This window comes from Carassius carassius, chromosome 25 (assembly GCF_963082965.1).
Source record: "Carassius carassius chromosome 25, fCarCar2.1, whole genome shotgun sequence".
In the NCBI taxonomy this organism is placed as follows: Eukaryota; Metazoa; Chordata; class Actinopteri; order Cypriniformes; family Cyprinidae; genus Carassius; species Carassius carassius.
Genome location: NC_081779.1, coordinates 18,393,753 through 18,415,288, shown reverse-complemented (window position 1 = coordinate 18,415,288; position 21,536 = coordinate 18,393,753). Strand labels below are relative to the sequence as shown.

Here is a 21,536-nt window from a genome sequence, read left to right as displayed (position 1 = left end):
AACAAATTTAGTTCAATTCTAAAATGTCTGAAATGATGCATAATAATAATAATAATAAAACGTTATTCACATACTATTAATTATAGCTAGGTGGCAGTGTTTATTTTTCTGTAATCTTGTGTCGATGGCCAAAAAAATTATAATAATTTATGCAAGATGATTTGCTCTTAATTGTAGAATGTCAAATCCTTACTCCACGATTGAATCGTTCAAAACTAACTAGCTTTTATGACACTCGACGCCCCTCTGGTTATGTTTACGTTCTGAATACATTTTTTAAAACTTACTCTATTGGGCACAGGTGGGAAATTGACTTCCTCAGAGGAGACAGTGTGTAGGTTATTGAACGCGTTACGAGTGAACAGCTCCCTTGTCGGTCGGTTGTTTTTTGAGAGAACATCGCACGCAGTGAATAATGTTTTCTGCCCGTGTCGGGCGCGCTCACACACGCGCGCACGCATACATGTACAGCGCGGCCAGCGCGCGAAAGAAGTGAAGCGCATCCGTCGAAGCTGCAGCATCGGAGTCACACGGATATCCTCACTCGGATTGCTTTTACATACCAGGACTCGCCCTCCACCGCCTCACCTATGCGCTTTTCACATAGGGATGCAACTCCACACCTGCTTGGATTATATGCGGCTGTTACAATTACATTCGCAATAGCGGCTGTCTCAAATCAGAGAGCGCGCACCTCTGCGTAACGCACAGCCGGTGGATTGTGATGTGCGCATTTGGTGGTGTATTGGAGGTTAAAGGAAGGATTGGATCGGGCAGGATTTGGTAAGAACCAGAAAAAGGGAACCAGCTTAGTTTATAACCCCTGCGACTGGACACCTGGTTTTACGCATCATTTCTACTCTCGAGATCTAGTGAGCGAGAGCCTGTACTATTGCATGTCATGTTTTTTCTCTTTGACTGATCGCGGCATCCAAGAGGAACCTAGAGATTGCGATGCCAGGACAGTAAGAAGGTGGGTCTCAGTTGTTCGGTAGCATGGCTCCGTCCCGGAGGGACTGCAGATGTGACATGATCTTTTTGTCGGGATGCCTACTCCTGTCCGTCTTGGGATTTCAACCTGCATTGGCGAAGGTCTGCAACGATTACACAAGGCACAGCCTGGACAACAACTGGTACACGAAAGATGGTGAGAAGTTGCCCATCATGGTCCTGATGCCGATGAATGAATCAGCGCTGATGAGCAGCATCAGTCAAGGCATCGAGCCGGCCGTTCAGCTGGCCATCCAGCACATCCGCGAGTCCAGGCAGTACTCCTTCTCGCTCATCACCAAAATCTACGACACGGAGGTAAATGAGTGCATTAACGTCTACGTGGATGTTGCGGGGGTAAACTGCGGGCAGTGCGTTCGGCGCGCGCTCATGTGGAAGACGCGATTTTACTAGGGTTTGTGCACTGTCGAGCGGTTGTTACCTGTCAGATGTATGGAGGAGGCAAAACCGAGCAAGTCTGTGCTAGTGAAGTGTACACAGGTGTTTGTCTTGGTGAGCTGCGCACGTGCCAATGGTTCGTGCCGTAAGTGCAGCATATTTTCTTACATCCTTTACCTACAGAAAACCATTGTCTTGCTCATTTGCATGAATGGGTCAGTATTAATCCTCAATTTGTCCGCGGTTTGTGGCTGGTTCATTCAGCTCGGAGTTCTGCATCTATTAGAAAATTCAGCTGTAAGCTGGTACACAAGGATGTTAATTCATGTTAACTGGAAGTAATGATTTCTTATACTATTTCCTATTTGTGGTCAGTTTTTAAACCCTGTTAATAAAACAGCTTACCAACCTAAGATGGTTTACTGATCTTAGCCGGTTTCAGCTGGTCTCCCAGCCTGTCCAACTGAAAAGATCAAGTAGACTGGCCTGGAGAGACCAGAGAAGGTTAGGCTGGTATAAGATTTTGTTGTGCAGCAGAACCGTGTTGGTTTTCTTTACACCTGAAGATGGCAGTAATTAATTTACCTGTCTCCCCCCCCCCCCCCCCCCTATATGTCCGAAGGTCTTCGAGCCGAGAATAAATACATATTTCGAGTGCTTCATACTAATTTTAGGTCTTTGTAATTCCAAATGGAATACATTTGTTGAATTTGATTAACTTAACCTTTTGTTTTTTTGTGTGTTGTTCTTGATGTGGTCATTTCAACGTCTATGATAGTTTATACTTCTGCAGCACTGATAACATATTATGAAATTGTTAATTGACTAACGAAGGTACGACCTAATAAATAACACTGTAGGCAAAGGGTAAGCCCACAGGTAATTCTTTTAATGAAGTGTATATTAAATTTCATGCTCTTATGGGTTGTTTTTTTTAAAACAGTAACATCTGAGAAAATGTGAAAATTACTCCTTTGTGCAATAGGCATTTTTTGGCCTCTCGCCATGTGCTATTTGTGGTAGTGTGATAACCTGGGGAGATGAGGAGCTAATCAATCGGTATTTATCACCATACTTTCATATGTGTGACAACAGGGAAAATGAGAAAGCGCGGGAAAATGGGTAGCTAGATGTTTGTGTAATTACCAAAGTGTAAATTACCAAGTCGTTAAAATATCTGTGGATGCTATCTCGCTAGCTTTCAAACAGACTGTCACTACATGTTCTGCAATACTCTAAACTGCTTGAGATGAGCATGAAGATCCATGACCCCTGATGTCCGGTGGTGCCTTGGCAATCTATTGTGCATTGACTGTCATAGTGATTTACTAGTGTTTTGTTAAAAACACTCATACATCTGAAAGGCTTTTGAATAATATTCCTCTACACTCTCTGTCAAAGTCATAATGAGCTGAATATGTCAATAGTTGGCACTTGGCAGCTAATCTTTACAGCAGCTAGATGAACAGATTTTAAATCAGACATCTGTAGATCTAAGGGGTAAAGCAATAAGCAATGTGCAGGCCTCATACATGAAACAAAAATCATGCTAACTTTTAAAAAATCTAGAGATTGGTATAAAATTCTACTTAATTGCAAATACAAATGATTGATGTTTCAGACTTTATATTGATGTAAGTGATATTTGTAATCATAAATATGTATAGTATAAATATATATTAATATATGTATAAAGTGGTGTTATTAATTGTAAATAATCATGTATAAACATTAACTGCAGTGTGTGTGCAATTATAATATAATACATTACGTATTTTGACACAGTATTTGTTGTCGCTTAACGCTAACATAAAACTGTTGGTATCAAGAGAATTGCAAATTCTCAACCATATGGCTGATTTACAAACATCTCAAATAATGATGACCTCTTCAGATATCCTGATAAGATTGTCTATGACAAGTTTGATTGTATTTACAGCATTATCTTCAAACATTTGGCCCTCACAAGTATCGCCAAACCTGTTTCTACACACACTCACACTGACACGATACTTGCAAACAGTAAACAAAGCAAACAGTAATAGCTGTGTGCATATGCATGCAAGGATTTAACAGGGCAGATGTAAGTAATCAGTCCCAGAGCAGAGGCTCTTTATCCCTTTATCCCCTCTCAATGCATCCCCAGGCAGGCAGAACCTATCCGCTCGCCTGTGCCTGGGTGCTGCCAGGCGTGCCCACAGTGCTTAACCTTTTACAGATCGACTTGAAAGATCTGGAGAGAAATTAAAGAGAGAAGCCCACGTAACATTTGCACTGCGAAGGACCCCCTCAGTATCTTCAGTGGACTGGAGATCATTAGCTGTGCTAAAGTTCACGGTTTGGTCTTAGATCATTCTGACAGCAGGCATGCCCATCGTTTTTGTAGTGGTCCACTTTCATCTGCATTAAATGATATTGTTTGCCTTGAGTAGTTTTCATCTGCTAAAATAGTGAGCGATGCACAAATAGAAATGGAAAAGCCTTGATGTACTTTTATTGTGCAATTATCTTGAAAAGGCCTCAACTCTTATCTGTTGTAGTGCTTATTTACCTGCATACGGATATCTTTCAGGTCTGTTGACGAAGTTTCTAATTCATGGAAGTGTTTTTTCTTCTTTGTGGTATATAATGGATTGTGTTTTTAGTTCACATTTTGAGAATTAAATTAGCTTCAGACTAAATCGCTATGTTCCACATTGCTCTGTTGGAGAAATGGGGGGGGGGGGGGGTGACAATTGCCTCTCATAGAGTTTCAGCAAAAGGTAAGAGAAAAAAGCCCCCAGACAAGTCATTTAGTGCTCATTTTAAAGCTTTGTGACTGTAGATCTGATGTGTTTTATGTGTCTTTTTGAAATGGCCATGCTAAAAATACAGCCATCTACAAATGATTTGATCTGTTATCTTATCTTTCTAATAGGCAAGATTGAGAGGCTGTACTTTTCATATGTAGAAATCGGTTTCCCTTCATGAGGGGAGCTTGACTCTATTGAAGTGATACTATTGACCTCTTTGAGCCCAGCTCATACTACCACCCTGATGTCATGTGTACCGATATCAGTGGAGCTTATGGCTCACGGAGGAGCAAATGCATCTTGTCAGATTTGCACACAGAGTGCAGGGACCCTTGCAGACCTATCAGCCCTCGCCATACATTTCAGTTAATCTCAAAAGACCAAAAGCTCCAAGACTCAGTCGTCTTGTCGCAATGAGTTACGACTTTTTCTAAAAAGCATTGCCATAATAGCTCACATTAAATTAAACTGTAATGCATCTTAAGATGACAGTGTATGTGTGTGTTTGAACTCCGATACCTTGATTTTCTAGCAAAATAACATTGGACAAAGGAAGTAATTGATTGAAATTTGCTTAAATTATTATTAATACAAAATTGATGTTTCAAGCTGCTATGATATTTTACCTAATGATACTGTAACAATATATTGCAAGAAATATGCATTTTCCCATATTTCTATTTGATGGAAAAAATTACTTATCTGAACTACACTCACCTAAAGGATTATTAGGAACACCATACCAATAATGTGTTTGACCCCCTTTCGCCTTCAGAACTGCCTTAATTCTATGTGGCATTGATTCAACAAGGTGCTGAAAGCATTCTTTAGAAATGTTGGCCCATATTGATAGGATAGCATCTTGCAGTTGATGGAGATTTGTGGGATGCACATCCAGGGCACAAAGCTCCCGTTCCACCACATCCCAAAGATGCTCTATTGGGTTGAGATCTGGTGACTGTGGAGGCCATTTTAGTACAGTGAACTCATTGTCATGTTCAAGAAACCAATTTGAAATGATTCGAGCTTTGTGACATGGTGCATTATCCTGCTGGAAGTAGCCATCAGAGGATGGGTACATGGTGGTCATAAAGGGATGGACATGGTCAGAAACAATGCTCAGGTAGGCCGTGGCATTTAAACGATGCCCAATTGGCACTAAGGGGCCTAAAGTGTGCCAAGAAAACATCCCCCACACCATTACACCACCAGCCTGCACAGTGGTAACAAGGCATGATGGATCCATTTTCTCGTTCTGTTTATGCCAAATTCTGACTTTACCATCTGAATATCTCAACAGAAATCGAGACTCATCAGACCAGTCAACATTTTTCCAGTCTTCAACTGTCCAATTTTGGTGAGCTCGTGCAAATTGTAGCCTCTTTTTCCTATTTGTAGTGGAGATGAGTGGTACCCGGTGGGGTCTTCTGCTGTTGTAGCCCATCAACCTCAAGGTTGTGCGTGTTGTGGCTTCACAAATGCTTTGCCGCATACCTCGGTTGTAACTAGGGCTGCACGATGTGTCGTTTAAGCATCAATATCGCGATGTACGAATCCACGATAGCGATGTAGGCTGTCGTAGTTGATCCGTTATTCATTAACTGTACGGGCCAGCTGCTTCCCGGCCCATGACGAATGTGATTCGCGGATTAATTGCACAGCTTAACCAACCATTTCACCAGAGTGAAAGTTTATCATGTTTATCAAACACATTATGCATGTGTTTTTAAGTCCTGTCAGTTTAACAGGGCAGAGAGAGAGAGCGCGAGAGAGAGCGAGAGAGAAAAAAAGAGAGAGCGCGTGCGCGCGAGAGAGAGAGAGAGAGAGAGTGAGCCCCGGCCGCACGCTCACCGTCTTCAAACAACACGAGCGCTGTCTTGCTCTCCCTCGCGCATATTAATTAATTGACACGATGGTGTCGATGTTTAAATCATGTAAAATGAGAATGTAAGTGTGCTCACCCCATTTTTGTTTGTAAGAAAAAATTTGATTAGATTTCATATCACAATATATATCGCAGAAAAATAAAATATCGCAATGTCATTTTTTCCCAATATCGTGCAGCCCTAGTTGTAACGAGTGGTTATTTCAGTCAAAGTTGCTCTTCTATCAGCTTGAATCAGTCGGCCCATTCTCCTCTGACCTCTAGCATCAACAAGGCATTTTCGCCCACAGGACTGCCGCATACTGGATGTTTTTCCCTTTTCACACCATTCTTTGTAAACCCTAGAAATGGTTGTGCGTGAAAATCCCAGTAACTGAACAGATTGTGAAATACTCAGACCGGCCCGTCTGGCACCAACAACCATGCCATGCTCAAAATTGCTTAAATCACCTTTCTTTTCCATTCTGACATTCAGTTTGGAGTTCAGGAGATTGTCTTGACCAGGACCACACCCCTAAATTCTTTGAAGCCATTGCCATGTGATTGGTTGATTAGATAATTGCATTAATGAGAAATTGAACAGGTGTTCCTAATAATCCTTTAGGTGAGTGTATATAATTCTTAAGCTTGCTATAAATATTATACTGTTCAATTATTTTGTTTTTATTTATATATTTTTTTATTTTCTTTTTCACACCTAACCGACTTCAGTTGGATCCTGCTTTGATTTTACTCTGGGTACACATTAAAGCATTAATGAGCTCTGTAGTCCTGTCATCTTCAGCTCTATGTCACCGTTCATGTGTAATGAGACTATGTGGACATCAGCTGGATCCCTGCAACTGCTCTTTGGACTTTTATTGAATTATACTGGGGGAAAATGAGCACTAACAAATGTAAAGTGTAAAGTAATAGCTCCATAAAGGCCTTCATTTATCATACAGTGAGGGAGAATAACAGAGACTGGAGCCTGAATTTAGTATTTTGTCAAAATTGTATTGTGATTCAGTTCAAACTGCTTCCACCCGGTGCTTTTTTGTTCTACATGCTGATAAACAAAGGCCTTGCCCTTCCCAGAGGTCAGGAGGTCAGGCATATAAATGAAGACTCTTGTGGGTTGACATGCTGTATAATTTAATGTATTTTGGCAGATGTATTACTTTACTAAAGCATAGCTTTTTGTTATTTAACTAATTGTCAGTGTTTGTTGTTGGATTGTGAAACAGGGCTCTAATTGCTGACCTTTTAGTCACACTCATAGCCAGCAGTTATTCTAGTCTTATTATTTTCTGCTGCTCGTTGACCTAGACGGCCACATCTCAAGGACTCAGGTTTTTAAGCACAATAGCATGGTATTTGCTGTCAAAGTAGTTAGGTCAGGCAGCATGGTTTGTTTCAAGCCCATAAACCACTCTTATTTAAAATGAAATGTTACTATTAAGATGCATCAAGATGCTTGTGTAAGTGAACCTGTCCTTCAACCTCAACGTCCCAGTCAAAAAGCCTCCTCAGAAGTTATCCAGTCCATTTTTCATGGATAAAATCAAGACCCAACCTACTTGTCTTCATTGTTGACTTATATTGTAGACATATTAGCCAACTTTCTTTAAAGTAAATGTATATAATGCAAATATCTCAAACAGTGTTCTTCTAAAACTCTAATACAACTCTGTTGTATGTTTAACTATAAACTGGGTTTCCAAGCATATTTTACAGTTTCACTAACTGTAGCATGTTGGCTGGTGTTATGGATTATTGTAGAGCTGTTATCCTTGAATTATTGATGGTGTTTTTGCTAAATGACATATTTTAGTGATGGAGGTTACTTGAGTTGTGTTGTTTTTGACAGATGCTTTATTTTTGGTTTGAAAAGTATAAAATGCAGTCTCTCAATTTTAGTAATGGCACATAGACACACTCATCTGACACATTCCGCAGCTGATTTTAGAGGTGGTATTCATTTCTTTGACTATCCAGCAGGACAAATTTGCAAATGTTCCAAAAAGTGCTGGTTTGTCACATCTGGTTGCACCATAAATGCAAAATAAACGTCCAGCGATTGTTTCTGCTGTTGAGGGCAGTGAGGAAAGCGACTGATTAGATGCCAGAAGAGGAGAAATGTGGGTGGTGGACGTTCCAAGCCGATTTCTCTCACTGTCCTCCAAAACGCTGTTGGAAAAATGGACACAGCTTGAGTCTGGCTTCTGGATGAAACTGAACTGAAGAACGTCAGACTCCGACCCTCCCACACAGTTATTTTGAGTGTGCTTTGTCTAATAGTGTTTCTGAATGCTTTAGATTTGTCTGAGAAAACCTGATATTTGTGCTTTTTACATTTTCGTCTTTATAGACTATAAACTGTATGCTAGCGATTGTGTATTTATGAAATTTAGAGATAGAAATAAGCACTGATGTGTGCATTTTCATGATGAAATTGCAAATGGACATTGTGACGCACCTGTATATTCATTTGACAGTCAAGGTATGTTTTCTAACTGTAAACAAACTGAAAGTTAAATGAAATGAGGGGATTTAGGTTTTGTCATTAGGGATTGGCCAAATGCCATGTGAATGCTGTCTTTCTCCGGGGGCGAGCGCTGAGTAATAAGCGTAAAGTTTGCCCTTGTCAGTCCTCTAATTACATTAAATCCGGTGTAATTCCTGGACAGCAAAGAAGGAGCCGCTGATGCACAGACAAAATGTGTGTGTGTGTGTGTGTGTCTGTGTATGTGCAAAAATGTTGTAAGCAAGCCCATGGGATGTGTCTCTTTGGGGACGGATGGATGGTCTGGTCACAGCTGTGCAGTGTGGTGGTCCACAGGCAGATGCTGGCAAGTACCACAGCAAATCTTCCACACACTCAATTAGTACACTGAGGACTGTATGTTTTTAACAGTCAATCTAAGTTAAGTTTTAGGAATTTTCCTTAAAGATTTGTAAAAATCTTATATAGGGCTTGTGTATGTACTGTATATACGTATTAATGCATTTTTTTTTAAACTTTTTTTATTTAAAATATAAAATTGTGTGTGTTATTTAGTAGCTATTTATTTTTGTATTTTAAACAAAATATTCATACAATTATATTAAACCTTATATAAGATTTTGTGAGTTTATGTATGTAGCATGCTGACCGTATGCAATGATTTAGCAATTCAATTTCATCGGCTTTAAAGCACAGCAGAACCTGCGGGATTCAACCTGTGGCCAACCTAATATAGTCAAAAACATGTTTTGCATTCTGCAGTTAATCTAACTTTTTTGTAAATAATGTGTCTTATGTGAACCCAAAATCTTCTGAATTTTACGTAAGACCCGATTACTCAATTAGTTGTTCAGGTAATCCATTGACTAGTGAAGTAGTATTTTTTTTTATGCCATATCATTCCACCAGGTCATAATTATTTAGAATGTATGATAGTTTTGATGTGAAACATCTTTCACTTACAGTGTCCAAACAAATCAGGTGCAGCTGTACTGCTCACTGGCTTGCAGTGCTTAACGCATTTACTGTCATGACGTCACACTGTTAGATGCAAGTCAGATTTATGAACAAAATCTCTTTAATTGACACACTTTCATTATCACGTCTATTAACATTCTATCATTGCAAAGAAATGCAAAGCCTAAATGTTAGTCATCCCAGTCCTAGTCTCGCATAGCCAGACCTTCAAGCTGAAGGTCTGGAATTCATGGCAGCTTTCATCGGCCAAGGCCCACCCACGAGGCCATTTGACAGACATGTCCTACAACCAATCACAGTTTGTTTCGTTCATTGTCACGTTTCGCGGCGTGCAAATGTCACCACAATAACAGACAGGTGTGTAAAACTCTCGAACGTATTTGAAAGATTCTATGCCGCAAACTTTAAATCACATACTTTTGAAAATCCAGCATTTAGTTGATCCTTATAAGCGCTCGTTGTCACAGTTGTAAACACAATGGCTTTCTTCTTTCGTGAGCAGGTTTGGCGTCACGGTATCTTTGTTTCCAGGCGGAATGTCAAAGAACATGACACAAACGTCTTGCAGAAATCCTGTAGAATTCAACCAATCCAATAACGACTTCGACATTCCTGAAGTTTTTCCACTTTTGTGTCTCATATGCATCAGACGTTTAGCCAATGGTCTGTGGCTGAGACTATCCCAGTCCCATCTCCAGCCATATAATATGTCTTTAGTGGGTTCATCCTTAAATGGACAATCTCATAGGCCATTGAGCACAGAATGGTATGTGGTGCCTGATGGATGGGGGTGGCTTGTAGAGAGAAAGAAGGCCAGTCTCTGTCTAATGAAGTATTACTGGAAAGCTGCTATCCACAGGCCTCAGACTGCCTAGAGGTAGTGGTTTAGTTTGCTCATTTATTGAACCCAAAATCTCTCTTTCCCAAAATCACTCGAGGGCTTTACATTTCAACCCTATGTACCCACAGATACTGTACCTGAGCTGATTTAGGAAGATGTACTTTTCAGTGTAAGGCAAACTCAAATTGTAGATTTACACACAATTTTTTTGTGCTTCTAAAATTTTGAGATTGAGTTGTGTGTGGTGATGGTTCACATACACTCTAAGAGCAACTTGAATCCAAAGTGAGCTCCTCTACAGTTGAGGTCCTCAGTTTAGGTCCTACAGTTTAGGCACTTCAGTTTGTGGTGCTCTACTGCTGCTGAATCTATAGCAGCACAGCAATATATATAATTTATTTATTTTATTTTTTATTTTACCGACCATGTATTTATATCCAAACCTATGAGAAAAGTGTAGCCTGATTCCCTAGGGTTGCAAAAAGGCAGAACATTTCTTAAACTTTTCACAAGTTTTCAGAAATTTTCCGCCCCTTAGCAAACATATTCCCTAAATTATGTTTTTAATTTTTTCAGATAATTTTTACAGGAGGAGCATGTTCAGATAATTAACCCTGCCAATTCATCATCAGCAATTACACCTTCTATAAAACTTCTATAAATAGACGAGCCATCTTACCTTCATTCTCTCTACAGTATTTTAATGTACACAAAAAAGCAAACTTTTACAATTCCGATTATCTTTATGAATAAAGGAGTAGTTTCTTCCACTGTAAATTCAAGTGATTGTGCCGGCGCAGCATGCATGCACACAGTTAAGCTTTGCTACCTTGACAATGCAGCCTGTTCATTATCATAATAAAATACAGTCAGTAAAACATATGAAAAAAAAACACTGCTCACTTTAAATATGTAGTAAAATCTGTGCCATTAAGCGTTATCACCGTACTGCCTTGATGTTTTGCCAAACACATTTTGTTTTACTACACTGGAACGTGTGAGCCTACAAACCAGGTTTACATATGAAATAAAAAATTTCACAAATCACAAAAAAAAATCACAAATATGAAAACATTTGATTTTGTGTCGAACGAGAGACCCAATGTTGGTTTCAGTTTCATTTTAGCCTAAATGAATTTGTTTTGACTTGTTATTTTTATAACTATAGCTTCTTATATTTTTAATTCTTGTTCTTTTGTGAATACTGTAAACTCTAATCTAGGTATGTTTACAGTGTTTATTATAATGTATGTAAACATTTCGCGTTAGCATTAGGCTTAGACTAATAAAATGTGTTTCATTCAATTTTATTTTATATGCATAGTGTATTTTAACCATGCAGCAAACCTTTTAAAATATTTTGATAAATTACTGAAAATAAATAAATGACTTTTTAAACCGTTTAACTGATTGTATTAATCCGTCAAAATTCTTACGGTCGGTTGACGATTAACCGGTTAAAACGGGGGTAGCACTCGGGGGGAGTGCTCTGGTTCCGGGCTAAATGCCAAGCTCAGACCCCTCTCCCTGGACAGGGGGAGTACCCCAGGTTCAGGAGGAATTGAGCTTGGAGCCCTCTAATCGGACAGCACGACAAAACCCAAAAACATACAACGTGACAGTCTACTCCAATTCCAGTACAAAAGTATAGATCTACCAACTACAAGAAACTTCCCAACTACATGTCAGCTACTGGTCATTTGAGTATTAGTAGACCAGAAATACTTTATTTTTAAGGTCTCATTACACTCATTTTACCTCCTCTAAGTAACTTTGCAAATATGTGTCAACTTATTCTACTAGCCTAAACCGAACCCTAACCTAATGGTCTACTAATATTCAAGTTATTTGGCATGTATATGAGAAGTTTATTCTAATTAGTTGTATGTCTAAAGTGGACTTTCAAAATAAAATGTAACTCAAATGACTCTTAAGAACTGTTTTTTTTAATAAATCATTAAAAAAGAATGACAAACTTACAAGTTGCAGAATTATGCACTTAATTATCTCAACATCTGTCTCATTTAATAAACTGCAAGTTATTTTCAGGGACATTTAGTACATTTGTGTATCAGAACAGAATTCTGTAGGAAACACTGACTTTTCATTTTCCTTCTTTTTTTTTTCCTTCACAGTACAAATGGGCTTGGGGACCACTGGTATTAGAATGAATTCTGATGTTAGTCTTAACTTATGCCTTGAGAAATGGTCTGCCATTCTAATGCCCCCAGTGCTCATATTGATTTGCTGACTCCAGATAAAGTAATGGCAAGATGCCTGCAGTTTCTTGGGCTTTGGCCAAGGACACAGAAAACCAACAGTTTTGGCAAGTTCATCATCAAAAAGCTCTCGGCATACAGCTTCGCACAACTGGGAGGGAGAAGTTCTGAGCACAAGCACTGAACCATAAGCTAAACATATCTCCTGTCTCGCAGTCTGTAATTACACAAAATGGTGGGATGAATAATTGCATAGACGGGCTTCTGACAACGTTTAACAAAGTCCCGAAAAGGCGGACAGGCTGGTTCAGTGTAGTCCTTATGCGAGAAGGGTGTATTAAATGGAGGAGTAAAGTCTTTAAGGTGCATTTGAGGTTGAGAAGCTCTTACCCTTTATTGTTACTGACACAGATCAAGTTTTTGGCCATATTGTGCCCCAATTGAACAGATTATCTTCAGTTGAGCATGACTGATGTTCTGCTGGTAGATTGAGAAGCCTGTTTCTGTAATCTAATAGAAGTGATTGTAATTTCATTACTGTATGGGTTTTGGATCATTCCAGACCATTAGATGCTTCACAAAAAGATTGGGTTCATTCTTAATATTAATTCTCTTTCATATTCCAGATGCCTGTGACAATGATATGGTGTCATGATTCACCTTTTTTCTTTACAAAACACTTTCATATTAACTGTAATGGCTATTACTGGAGCCATCAATGACCAATTAGACCCACTTTAGAGTATTTGCTCCATGCATGTTGAATTTAAGGTTATAGCAGCATCTAAAGAGGTTATAATATGATGATCTCCAACTGACTAAAGAACAAAGATTTACCTGGATAGCTGGCATCAGGTAGTCTCCAGACACCTGCTGCAACCTTTAATGCATATTCTGTTAAAATTGCAGTGAAACGGAATAGTCACAGATCTTTTCTTCCATATTGTGACATACATCCAAGTGAAGCAAATTATGTAAAAAGAAAAAAAAATGTTCTGTCTGTCTGTTGTTGATTGCATGAAGGCAGATCTAAATGTGAGATGACTGTAAGAAAGAGGCAGGGTTTAGAGACCAAAATCATTGGAGAATGTCTGAAATCAGTGCCTTTGTATGCAAACGTTGTCTTTGCCCAATAGCTTTTGGATGTATTGTTTAAAGGGATAAACCAAACAGTTTTAGTTCTGATTGTTTTCTATTATATTTCTTGACCTTAGCCAAAGGGAACTGTTTGGTTACCCACATTCTTCAAAATGTTCCATTATGTTCCACAATAAAAAAAAGAAAATCATACAGGTTTGGAATGACATGAGGGTGAAAAAATGCTGACAGACATTTTCATTTTCATTCAACTGTCCTTTTAAGCTTTGAGGTTTGACTAGAAAACTTGTTAGATGGGCAACAGATGTTGCTAGAGATAAAGTTGTGTTGAACCAGGAATATTAGTGTTCACCAGCAAGATTACTAAATTGATGGATACTGTTCTTCAGAAACTGCAGCAGTTCCTTAGTTTCTCTCTCAGTTTCCAAAACATTCTCTGTGTCTTATCAGGTAGACTGAAGACAATAGGTGAGAGAGTAGCAATTGGTCAGCTAGCAAAACACTGAAGAAATTAGCTCACTTTCACCTCAGCATTATTAAACATTCTGCCCTTGTCCCACAGACACAAACAAACTGCTTTCAGAGCCACAAACCGTTTTTCCAACAAATATCACAACAGTGCTTTTACGTTTAACCACAGTTATCACACAGATAAGGCTTAACAATCACTGGTGAGGACCTGTTGCCCCTGAGCCTCTTCGTGTAAAATAAATGAGAGAGTCTCACCTTTACCAGATCATTGCTTCTCAGATGTATGAATCAGAATTATACATGCTCCCCTGTGGTTGTTTGCATCTACCGTCTTACATAAATATTATTTATGTGCTCGGGCACTGGACTCTTCTGCTTTGTTGACTCTCCCTCACGCAGGGGAGCTCTATTGATTTCTGCCTGTCCTTTATGCCTGCATTTTGAACTGTATGAATTAGCATTTTCTCCTCCACTCTCTGTTTTATCTGCACACACCGCTTTGAAGTGGAAATACCCTAAAGATAAGAAGCACCAATAAATGTGACATCAATAAATGATCACGTTTCATGTTTTTATAATATTATAATATAACCGTATAGCCGTGTTATTTCTTTCATTGAGAATGGACAGTTCAGCCTATTGTGATGCTGACAACCTGGAAATGGATTCTATCGCTCGTACCGCCATGATTAAATAGCGATTGATAAGATTGCTGTGAAGATGGTCATTTTTCTGCTGCCCTTTCAAAATAGATTGTTATGGGAATGGAGAGATCTAAACTCTTGTTTCTCTTTCTTTGATAGAGGGCAAATGTAAATGTCAGTCATGTCAGGCAGCGGAAAGGTCTAGAAGCCTGGGAGAAAGTGCTAAATGAGTTCTGACAGTAGAGGAGAGCTTGGAAATTCAGCCAAGGAATGCAAATAGCCAAAACCTTATGCACAATATTGGGTCAGTACTTATGCACTGTGTTATTAGCTCTGTTCCGAAATCTTGTGAGCTGTTGACTTTTAGGACCGTATACTTCACAAATCCATAAAATAACAGAAAAAGTTCTGTCAGCTTATTACACAGGACAAGATCCATTAATTTTTCTATTTACTCTAAAACACAACGCAGAGCAGTGTAACATTCATAATACTGGTAAAACACTAGTAAAAAAAAAACAGAAATTACAGAAATCTTTTTCAAATTATACTGTATATTGCATGCCCTATTTTTACAGATTTTTTAGAATATTGTGTTCAAAGTTTGGGGTCCATAAGATTTTTTTAAACACTTTTATTCAGCCAGGATGCATTATAATGATCAAAAGTGACAATATATTTATCATGTTACAGTTTCCACAAAAATAATAAGCAGCACAACTATTATCAACACTGACAAGCACCAAATCAGCATATGAGAATGATTTTTGAAGGATCATGTGACACTGAAGACTGTAATGAAAGTAATTATGCTGAAAATTCAGCTCTGCCATCATAGAAATAAAATGTTTTAAAATGTATCATAATATAAAAGAGATTTTAACTTAAAACTTAATATTTCATGATATTACTATATTTATGAAAATAAGAGACATCTTTCAAAAACATTACAAAATCAAACCGACCCCAGACTTTCAAATCAACAGTGGTGTCATAAATGTTGCAAATCATGTTAAAATTGCTATTAGCTGGTTATTATTTGGTGATTGGCTCTTTTAACTCAAAAGCAAGTTTTCCATCTTTACAGCTGCTATATTGAGTGGCATTAGATGTGATTTATAGCGCACTCCAAGTGTCAGTCAATGTGAAGAACGCCACTTATTTCTAGATTTACTTTTGCTAAGTTCCATAATGCATAACAATTATCATTAAAATAAGCAAAGGAGTAACAGATTCAACAAACAAATAAATAAATGTTCCTTTATTTTAGTCATTAAGCTTATTATGAACAAAAACGAAGCTCATAGAGACACAGTCAACAGTTTTGAAGAAAACTAATCAGACTTGGACTTATTACTAAATTAAATTGAAGTGCTGTTGAAGGGATTCTAGTCCTTTATCAAGATTGCACACTTATTGTAAATAACATTGTGATATTTATCTTATATTTAGATAAAAATTTGTATCTAAATAAACATTTAGTAATCGCCTGTTATATTTAATGAGAATATGTAAAGCTCAGCTTTTCATATCATATGGTCATTGGACGTGCTGGAGTGTGTCATTAAACACCTCAACTGCTGCACCTGAGGTGCCATATGTGCACCATTTTTCTGCCAGCACGGGAGAAGATGTGCCTGAGAGAAAGATGTTTAACATGCTGCCTTTCTAACAGACCTTTGGGGCCAACCACCACCCCCCTGCCTCCCCCCACCAAAAAATCCCAAAAAACTACTCTATCACCGCCACCAGACTTATCTGTTACAATGCTGTAATTCCTGCAGAAAAGGAACAGGGACAATGTTAGGACCTATTTAATTCATTTATTCATGATTGTAATTGAAATATTAACACCGGCGGCAGACGGTGAAGGCTTGGCGCTGGGACCCGAATCTGTTCGCACGGCACTCTGCTCTGAATATTTTATTTAGATGCTCCATTCGTGGCTTCACAGCACAGGTTAATCTATTCACTGTTCCGACACTCATGGGACCCTTGTACTGCCGTCATTAAAGTCCCACACAAGATGTCTAATAATGATACCTATTAGCGCAATACAAGAAACGACTTCTCCGAAATTTACATTTTCTTGTTTTGTGTCTAATTGCAAAGAGGACTAATTTCCCTCCCTAATAACGATGGGAAAAAACTCTCATTAAAGCTAAACGATTAATCTTCCGACTACAGAGTAGGAGGGCTTTTATTTGGGAGGGATTTTTTGGGTGATGTATTATGAGCAAGCTTGTTGCAGCATGTGTGCCCACACATTCGACTAATTTTACCCAAGTGTGCTGTGCGTGAGGCTTTTGGTAAAAACAGATGCAGCAGCCAAGTTTTATTCCATACGCAAATGGCTGTCTTGGGTCTTTGTTGAACGTGGATGTGTAGATGTCGGGAATAAGGGTAAGATCAAATGGAGATGCACAGGGGGAGCTTACCAAGACGCTCTCTCTTGCCATGTGCTCGTGCTGTCACATGTCGTTGCCACGGCAGCAGCGAGGAAAACACCACCCACTGGGACGTGAGGCCTGCGCTGAGGCGTCGGGCTGGCACTCTTTCTCTCTCCTCGGGCTTTATCAAAGGGAAATGCTGAAACACAGGGAGATGGAGCTGCCACTAACCATCATAATCGCAGCCGTACCACATTAATAAGGGCATAAATGTCTGCAAGAAAACTGGGTTTTGTGCAAGGGAGGGGACGGGACACTTTGTGTGTGTGTAGGTTTGGGTAATGCATAACTGTGGCCCATGTGATTCCTCAGGTCTGGTAGGTAAATCCATAGGGCCTGTGGACATGTTCCTGCAGGAGTCACAGTTCACACTTCTCACTGTTTTCCTGCCTCCCTCCCCCACAGAGCATTATTGTTCTGCGTGCATGTCCGTAACCATGTGTTTTACACTGCGTGTGCTCTTTGACTTCAGTTGACATTGGCAGATTCTACCTACAGCCTGATTTTTGGTATGTTTGTGTTGATTTAAAGTGGAATTAGTTTGTTTTAAACTTGGATTTAATTGATTTTTTTTTTTACTTTTTTTTTTATATACTTTTAATAAAAAAAAAGTGGGTTTTTTGCATTTCCATTGAGAATTTTCCTTATTTTTTTAGCTGATAATTACAAATTGAGAAAAAATATAATATAATACAAGTCTACAATAATAGAGATAATGATTCTTTTTGTTGTTTCTTGTTATTTTTTATATTTGTTATTAATAAAATAATAAAATACAATTATTTTTGACTGGTTTCTTTTCACATATTTGTTTAGATTAGTTTTTTCTTATTCATTTAGCTGACAATTACATATTGAAAAAGGAAACAGAATTCTACAATAATAGAGATTATGATTGTTGTTATTATTGTTTTAATAATAACTTTTGTCTGGTGTGGAAAAAAAACAGTTTAGTTTTTGTTTTTCATTAAAAAATTAAAAAGAAACATTGATGTATGATTGCATTTGTTTTTCTTCGATCAGTTTTCACTGCTGCTGTTATGATAGAGAAACTTTTTGAAGAGAATCATTCTAAGCAAGTTAAAATGTCAGTGTTACTGACTATACTTGAAATATATTATACAAACCGTCACCTGTTTATGAGCGTTGAAGTAAATGGTGAGTATAAAGGGTCCTGTGGCATATAAAGGCTGGGATCTTCATTGTCGGTGTGTGTACCTCTGGTAAAGGTTAGAGAGAATTAAGGACGCCACAGGAGCCTGCAAAGACCAGGCAATTATTCAGCATGCCCTTTTCACATTGGCAAAACAAGGTGAATTTACACCCAAGTGCAGCAGGTTTGTGTTGTTAGGTGATACTTAAGGCAGGGAATCTCTAGCTATTTCAAGATTGAAGTTGACAGAAATTGTCAAACTGCATAAACAAAAACAATGCGATTATTAAAGACTGAACAGCATATATACAGTAGAGATGATTCTGATTTCCTTATATGACTTAAATCTTCAAGCTGGTGAGCCTTAGTGATCTTTTTTATTATTTGTCACTATGCAGAAGCTTTTCTGCTGATATAAACTTGAGGAATAGATTGTTTAAAAGGGGAATAGAAGATTGTAAGCTATAGACATTTAGGAACAGGACTATGTTAATAAGAAGACTTGCCTTTTGAAGGTCAAATGCCCTCTGTACAGTAGCCTTCAGCATGTTTGAACCCTGCCAGTGACCTTTTAGTACTTATATGGACCTTCGATCTCAAGTGGAATTTTCGATTTGCTGCTTTCTGAAGGACAAGAATTTGTAGCTTAAGTAGTATATAATATAGCCAGTTTTATTACATGATCTATTTCCTGTTTCATGCTAGCTGTTCCTGCTGGAAATACCAGCTTAGACCCACATGAATGTCCTTGCTGATCAATGCAAGGGTTCAAAAACAAAAGGGTTTGGCTGGTTAGGTCTGGCTATATTAACGCTTGCTGATAGATGTCAAAACTACACCATCTGAATAATAAAAAAAAATAATTTAATCAAATCTGTTTTTAGCATCATTATTAATATTATTTATAGCATAAAAAAATAATAATAATTAATGTTTATGTTTTATGTTAGTGCTTGTTGGTTCCTGCAGTGCTGCATTTAATGTAGATTGGGATGTGCTAGCCTAGCAACTGCCTTTGAAGTGAATGGGAATGCAAAACAATCCTCTCCTTGCAGCACACCAGCGTCCAAAACACAATGCTGGTTTTCAGCAGGAGATATCTGGTCTTCACCCAAACAGGCGCTGCAATGAAGTAATGACCTTGAAACATTTATTTCGACTCTATTATAAAGCTTAATGGCTTCTGTATAGCGGACATGTTCACTCATAAACTACCATTGATCCCAAGTTCCTCTGTAGACGGTGACCCCCTCACAGATACTATAGCAGCTACTGCAATCACCGTCCCCAAAAAGCCATAAAGCAACAACCCATGAGAGGTTGAAGGTTGAAACGTATTGTGTTTACTCCAATCTGATTCACTGTGATGTGGTTAAGTCTTGTTTGTTCTGTTGAGCTAAATATCGTGCTCCTGGGTCCTCCCCAAAGGGCGAGTGATTAATGGCACAGGAGAATTGGGTATAGGAGATGGTGGAACAGTACAGGCTGTTATCGTGCAGTCTTGATCGGATAGCTCCATTCATTTGGAGGTCTATTCACTCTTTATTTTTAGTCCAATTTGCACAAATCTTCTGCCTTAGTTGCGCTGCTCGCGTGTGCTTTATAGTACAAATACAGCACCCTTCTCCTGCCTGAAGCGCTTTTCTTTCGCAGGAAAGCCCTATCTATCTTTTCTAAATAACCCTGCTTCATGACAATACCTCCAATTCTAGTTTCATATTAGCTAATGTGATCTTACAGTACATTTGTCAGTATGTTATTCTCAGTGGCCTTTATTTTAAGAATGTGTACTCAGCACATTGATATTCTTTTGGAATAAAAGCATAATATAATTACAAAACTACCCTGTATAAAGTGAATATGTGCAGTGATTACATTAAGGAGTAATTTTTAAATTTATAATACTATTATTTATGTGATATATTATGTAACTGTTACGAACTCTTATTGCCTAAGGTCAAAAGAGGTAACATTGAGGTCATGATAGTTTTTCGGTGTGATTGGGGTGACAAGAGACAACACGTAACGAACTAATGGTGAAAGAAAAATGATTTATTATACATTAAATGAAAATAAGTATACAAGAATGTGTAATAGTAATAATGGTGAATATAAGAAAGGTGAAATAATTAGTATTTACAACTCAAAAAGACCTCAGAAAAATAAATAACCCAAGAGAAAAAGGGGACAATTAGTGAAGCCAAAGAAATGAAAAGAACAAAACAAAACTCATTCTAACTTGTAAGTAAACCTCTTACCTGACTAATAAAATAAAGAAAAGAAAAGACGTCAAATCTTCAGCGTCAGAAAACGCCCTAACTTACTTACCCTAGCTAACAAACAAAACATACAGAAGTTGGCTTTCACTTTCTTACCTGGGGTGTATATACATCAAGTCACCTAGGTGTTGTTTTATGTAAGTCACGTGACATTTTACCTGTCCACTTTACTCTGGGTCTTTTACTCAATACCATCAAAAAGTCCGAAATCAAACATAAAGTAAAACAAATGTCAAAACGATGTTCAAAACAAGATGGCAACGAAAACAAAAGGGTTACTAAAAGCAAGCGTACAAAGCAACAACAAAAACAGAGTGGCATCAAAACAAGTTGCTTCTCGCGTTCTTTTCAGCGTCCTTTTAACTGCTGGCAGGAACTTGATTGGCTGCAGGTGGAAAACTTGATTGGCTGTGGGAGAGGTGATGTCATGCCAGTGATAGAAACTGACAGGTCTCAAAGCCAATCACCAGGCCAGAGGGGAGTGACCCTAAGAAAAGTCAGAGAGAGAGAGAGAAAAAACACTGCCACGCACAACCACAGGGACGTAACAGTAACAACTGAATATTTTTATTTTAGTATTATTATTATTATTAATGTAATAAAATGAAGAAGAAAATATATTCTTTGTTCTTTTTATTACATTTATACTGTATGTAAATGAAGCAAAAAAGCTTCAATACATAGCAGAAATATGATTTTATTATTATCTAATATTAAAATAAATATATACAGTATCAAAACTGTAAAAAATCTGAATCAAAATTGAAAACAAAACCAATAGAAAAAATAGAAAATGCTATTTTAAGTGATTTCATGGGTTACTCTTTTTTTAATCTACAATGTACAATATAT

At 38.1% G+C, this 21,536-nt stretch overlaps 1 protein-coding gene across 1 annotated transcript in view; it reads left to right on the top strand.

Moving 5' to 3' along the window:
* Positions 1-285: 285 nt before the first annotated feature.
* The window catches only part of LOC132104329 (gamma-aminobutyric acid type B receptor subunit 2-like), a 206,935-nt gene continuing 185,684 nt past the window's right edge, over positions 286-21,536 (top strand). The window contains exon 1 of the mRNA XM_059509730.1: positions 286-1,308. Within this exon, the coding sequence (XP_059365713.1) occupies positions 997-1,308 (312 nt within the window). The 5' untranslated portion in view covers positions 286-996. The remainder of the gene's footprint in view (positions 1,309-21,536) is intronic.